General features: G+C 46.0%; 1 protein-coding gene across 1 annotated transcript in view; it reads left to right on the top strand.

Moving 5' to 3' along the window:
- Nucleotides 1-343: 343 nt before the first annotated feature.
- LOC116989854 (tubulin beta-4B chain-like) overlaps nucleotides 344-6,000 on the top strand; it is a 32,030-nt gene continuing 26,373 nt past the window's right edge. The window contains exon 1 of the mRNA XM_033047423.1: nucleotides 344-478. Coding sequence (XP_032903314.1) covers nucleotides 422-478 — 57 coding nt within the window. The 5' untranslated portion in view covers nucleotides 344-421. The remainder of the gene's footprint in view (nucleotides 479-6,000) is intronic.

Below are 6,000 nucleotides of genomic sequence, written 5' to 3'. Positions count from 1 at the left end.
CAGAAGCCTCGAGAAAGGGGCGCGTTTGGACCGCCGGGGGTCGGGAGCGAAGATCTTTGGTCGGGAGTAAAAAATGTAGCAAACTCCCTCCCCGGCAAAGATCTTAGAGCAGCTCTAAGGTCTTTGCTTCCTAGAGCAGCTCTAAGATCTTTGCTCCCCGGTACCCGGGCGGCATGATGGCTTCTGATTCATTACTGTAACCAAAGATCTTATAGGATCTTTGACTGTAACACTTTGAGTCCAATGGCAAGAGCGGCCGCTGCATCACATGCGCTTCCCGGCCGAATAGGACGAGGTGGCTCGCTGTGGTGGCACCTCCCCGTTTATAGCCTTTGTTGGCAGCTGAGGGCGGCGCAGACACTCTGGAACCAGCATCACGGTCGTTTCGTTCCTTCCCTAAACCCAAAGTAACACATTGACCATGCGGGAGATAGTACACGTGCAAGCTGGCCAATGTGGAAACCAGATCGGATCGAAGGTAATTATGTCTCCGAGACTTCCATTGTTGCAATGTTTTAAAAATCCCCGGCGGTGTTGAATATTAAGCTTACAATGACCCTAGGTACACAAAATTGCTGGGGAAACTCAGCGGGTGCAGCAGCATCTATGGAGCGAAGGAAATAGGCGACGTTTCGGGCCGAAACCCTTCTTCAGACAATGACCCTACTGTGCGTGTGTGTGTGTGTACTGTTTAAGAAAGAATTGCAGATGTTGGATAAATCGAAGGTAGACAAAAATGCTGTAGAAACTCAGTGTATGTACTGATCGCAGGAAATTCCTCCAGCAAGCCGTCCTTTTTGTCTGTTAATTTATTTTTGAGTCGAAATGTATCACAGGTGTCGGTTTACACTTGGGGGGGAATCGGTCACACTAGGAATTTGAAACGCTTTTTAGTCCAATCTGTGGGCAATCGCACAGTCCGGTTGAAAGTATACATCTAGCTTTGGTCTGCATAAACCTGGCTGGGTCGTATTTAAATTTGATAATGGGTTTATCGAAGTATCTTATTGAATCATATTTGAAAACATATAAGATTATTAAGGGTTTAGAAGGGTTTAGAAACATAGAAAATAGGTGCAGGAGTAGGCCATTTGGCCCTTCGAGCCTGTACCGCCATTCAATATGATCATGGCTGATCATCCAACTCAGTATCCCATTCCTGCCTTCTCTCCATACCCCCTGATCCCTTTAGCCACAAGGGCCACATCTAACCCTCTTAAATATAGCCAATGAACTGGCCTCAACTACCTTCTGTGGCAGAGAATTCCACTCTCTGTGTAAAAAATGATTTTCTCATCTCGGTCCTAAAATACTTCCCTCTTATCCTTAAACTGTGACCCCTAGTTCTGGACTTCCCCAACATCGGGAACAATCTTCCTGCATCTAGCCTGTCCAACCCCTTAAGAATTTTGTAAGTTTCTATAAGCTCATCAGCGCCTCTACTTCCTGAGAAGATTACGGAGAGTCGGATTGTCCAGGAAGACTCTCTCTAACTTCTACAGGTGCACAGTCGAGAGCATGCTGACCGGTTGCATCGTGGCTTGGTTCGGAAATTTGAGCGCCCTGGAGAGGAAAAGACTACAAAAAGTCGTAAACACTGCCCAGTCCATCATCGGCTCTGACCTTCCTTCCATCGAGGGGATTTATCGCAGTCGCTGCCTCAAAAAGGCTGGCAGTATCATCAAAGACCCTCACCATCCTGGCCACACACTCATCTCCCTGCTACCTTCAGGTAGAAGGTACAGGAGCCTGAAGACTGCAACAACCAGGTTCAGGAATAGCTACTTCCCCTCAGCCGTCAGGCTATTAAACCTGGCTCGGACAAAACTCTGATTATTAGCAACCACTTTCTGTTATTTGCACTACCAGTTTATTTATTCATGTGTGTGTATATTTATATCATGGTATATGGACACATTTATCTGTTTTGTAGTAAATGCCTACTATTTTCTGTGTGCTTAAGCAAAGCAAGAATTTCATTGTCCTATACAGGGACACATGACAATAAACTCACTTGAACTTGAACTTGAACTTGAATCTTCTGAATTCTAGCGTGTACAAGCCGAGTCTATCCAGTCTTTCTTCATATGAAAGTCCTGCCATCCCAGGAATCAGTCTGGTGAACCTTCTCTATGGCAAGAATGTCTTTCCTCAGATTTGGAGACCAAAACTATACGCAATACTCCAGGTGTGGACTCACCAAGGTGTGGTACAACTGCAGTAGAACCTCCCTGCTCTTATACTCAAATCCTTTTGCTATGAATGCTAACATACCATTTGCTTTCTTCACTGGAGGCGCTGGAGGCAGGAAACATGTTCCCGATGTTGGGGGAGTCCAGAACCAGGGGCCACACCGTTTAAGAATAAGGAGTAAGCCATTTAAAACGGAGACGAGGAAACACCTTTTCTCACAGAGAGTTGTGAGTCTGTGGAATTCTCTGCCTCAGAGGGCGGGGGAGGCCGGTTATCTGGATACTTTCAAGCAAGATTTGCTTTCAAGAGAGAGCTGGATAGGTCTCTTAAAAATAGCGGAGTCGGGGGATATGGGGAAAAGGAAGGAACGGGATACTGATTGGAGATGGCGGTTCTGGCACATTGAATGGCGGTTCTGGCTCGAAGTCCGAATGGCCTACTCCTGCACCTATTGTCTATTGTATGTAACATTTTCGCTGGGTCTATGCACAGCGAAATGCTTTACAGAAGTCAATACATGGAATACATTTTTATCTTTTTAACCAACGACAATTGAATCTCTGTCGAAAATCTAATCCGGCGATGCAGTGGTATGATTGTGTTAGTGGAAGGATTTTTTGTTTGTTAAGCAGCCTTTGAACGGAACGACTTCGAAGATCAGTGTATTTTTAACTGAAACACAACTGCAAAAATAAAAGCAACGCAGAATTCTTGTCTCAATACGCGTCCCTCTCTCTCCATGTGGCGCTGGACTTACAGAAAGATTTGCAGGATATAGCCTTCCGGATATTTCTAATGGCCCCTGAATATATTTTTTCAAGCAAGACCCAAATTCTTCTCCGTGCTAAATTCCAAGAGGGGAAACAAGAAAGCAAGATTCCTTCCAGCATTCACGGTTGCATGTGTATGCAAGACATTTGAGTCGAATTTTGTGTGTGTGTGTGTGGGGGGGGGGGGGGGGGGGTTGAAAAAAATCCCTGGTGAAATGTCCAAAGATATGACAAATAAATCCCTGGGGCTATACGGTATTATTTAACGCCTGCAGCCTGATCTGCGATATTTAACATATTTTGAATGGGAAGGGAAGTAACTCTGTATTAATTTACATTACATTGCATTGGCCGGAATGTGTTGACTTGGAGGGGGGGGAAATCACCCCGTGGAGACGCGCCAAGGCGCATTTCCCCATCAGTAAACGGTCGGCATGCGGCGCCAAACTGCTCGTATTCAATTTAAAATTTTAAGAGAGCATTTCTCCGACCACTTGAAGCCACGGGGTTGCATCGACTAATATATCAAAGTACGCGGACCGCGCGTTTTTCTTGCTACATTCATAAACTATTGGTCGTCTTTAACCCCCCAAAGGCGCTGCCGTCGACCCCGGGCTAAAGGTTTAATAATTGATGTACATATCATGTATAAGAAAGAACTGCAGATGCTGGAAAAATCGAAGGTGGACAAAAAATGCTGGAGAAACTCAGCGGGTGAGGAGGGAGCATCTATGCTGCCTGCATCTAGCCTGCCCAACCCCTTAACTTACAAAATTCTTAAGGGGTTGGACAGGCTAGATGCAGGAAGATTGTTCCCGATGTTGGGGAAGTCCAGAACAAGGGGTCGCAGTTTAAGGATAAGGGGGAAATCTTTTAGGACCGAGATGAGAAAAACATGTTTCATACAGCGAGTGGTGAATCTGTGGAATTCTCTGCCACAGAGGGTAGTTGAGGCCACAGTTCATTGGCTATATTTAAGAGGGAGTTAGATGTGGCCCTTGTGGCTAAAGGGATCAGGGGGTATGGAGAGAAGGCAGGTACAGGATACTGAGTTGGATGATCAGCCATGATCATATTGAATGGCGGTGCAGGCTCGAAGGGTCGAATGGCCTCTACTCCTGCGCCTATTTTCTGTTTCTATGGAGAGAAGGAATAGGTGACGATTCGAGTCTGAAGAAGGGTCTCGACCCGAAACGTCACCTATTGCTTCGCTCCATAGATGCTGCCTCACCCGCTGAGTTTCCCCAGCATTTTCTGTCTACCTTTATGTATACACCATGCTCAGTTCATTGCCTTGAAGGAGGTAACGTGAACTTCGGGGACGGTGGTGTATGGTTGGTTCTCCACTGACAGTAGTGGCATTGCATTTAAGCATACAGCACTTTGTGCTGGAGTAACTCGGCGGGCCATGCAGCATCTGTGGAGGGAACAGATAAACAACCTTTTAGACTGAGTGTAAGGGGAGGGGGGGGGGGGGAGGAGAGGGAATGGGAGAGGTGGGGGCACGGCAAGGAATTTGATTTCAAGTTCAAGTTCAAGTGAGTTTATTGTCATGTGTCCCTGTATAGGACAATGAAATTCTTGCTTTGCTTAAGCACACAGAAAAATAGTAGGCATTTACTACAAAACAGATAAATGTGTCCATATACCATGATATAAATATATACACACACATGAATAAATAAACTGGTAAAGTGCAAATAACAGAAAGTGGTTATTAATAATCAGAGTTTTGTCCGAGCCAGGTTTAATAGCCTGATGGCTGTGGGGAAGTAGCTATTCCTGAACCTGGTTGTTGCAGTCTTCAGGCTCCTGTACCTTCTACCTGAAGGTAGCAGGGAGAGGAGTGTGTGGATGGTGTGGGTCTTTGATGATACTGCCAGCCTTTTTGTGTTTTGAGCAATTCAAAATTATACTGCCTGTAGCTCCTTGTATCATTTAAGCAACCATTATTTATATAGAACTTAAAAAAAAACAGGTGCAGGAGAAGCCCATTCATCCCTTTGAACCAGCACCGCATTCAATGTGATCATAGGTAGACAAAAATGCGGGAGAAACTCAGTGGGTAGGCAGCATCTATGGGGCGAAGGAATAGGTGATGTTTTGGGTCGAGACCCTTCTTCAGACTGATGCAATATGATCATGGCTGATTATCTAAAAACAGTACCCTGTTCCTGCTGTTTCCCCATATCTCTTGATCCCTTGAGTCCTAAGAGCTAAATCTAACTCTCTTGAAAACGTCCTGTGAATTGGCCTCCACTGCCTTCTGTGGCAGAGAATTCCACAGATTCACAACTCTGGGTGAAAAAGTGTTTCCTCATCTCAGTCCTAAATGGCCTGCCCCTTATTCTTAAACTGTACCCCCTAGTTCTGGACTCCCCCAACAGCGGGACCATTTTTCCTGCATCTAGCCTGTCCAATCCTTTAAGAATTTTATATGTTTCCATAAGATCCTCTCTCATCCGTCTAAATTCCAGTGAATACAAGCCCAGTTGACCCATTCTTTCATCAGATGTCAGTCCTGCCATCCCAGGAATTAACCTGCGCTGCACTAGCAATAATGTCCTTCCTCATTAGGAGACCAAAACTGCACACAATACTTCAGGTGCAGCCTCACCAGGGCCCTGTACAACTAATAATAATAATAATAATGGATGGGATTTATATAGCGCCTTTCTAATACTCAAGGCGCTTTACATCGCATTATTCATTCACTCCTCAGTCACACTCGGTGGTGGTAAGCTACTTCTGTAGCCACAGCTGCCCTGGGGCAGACTGACGGAAGCGTGGCTGCCAATCTGCGCCTACGGCCCCTCCGATCACCACCAGTCACTCACACACATTCACACACGGGCAAATGTGGGTGAAGTGTCTTGCCCAAGGACACAACGACAGTATGCACTCCAAGCGGGATTCGAACCGGCTACCTTCCGGTTGCCAGCCGAACACTTAGCCCATTGTGCCATCTGTCGTCCCAACTGCAGTAGGACCAACTGCAGTAGGACCTCCTAGTATAGGGGCCTGGTGAGACCGCACC

Source organism: Amblyraja radiata, chromosome 30 (assembly GCF_010909765.2).
Source record: "Amblyraja radiata isolate CabotCenter1 chromosome 30, sAmbRad1.1.pri, whole genome shotgun sequence".
Taxonomy (NCBI): Eukaryota; Metazoa; Chordata; class Chondrichthyes; order Rajiformes; family Rajidae; genus Amblyraja; species Amblyraja radiata.
The sequence above is the reverse complement of the archived record's forward strand: the minus strand, read 5'-3'. Positions and strand labels throughout refer to the sequence as shown.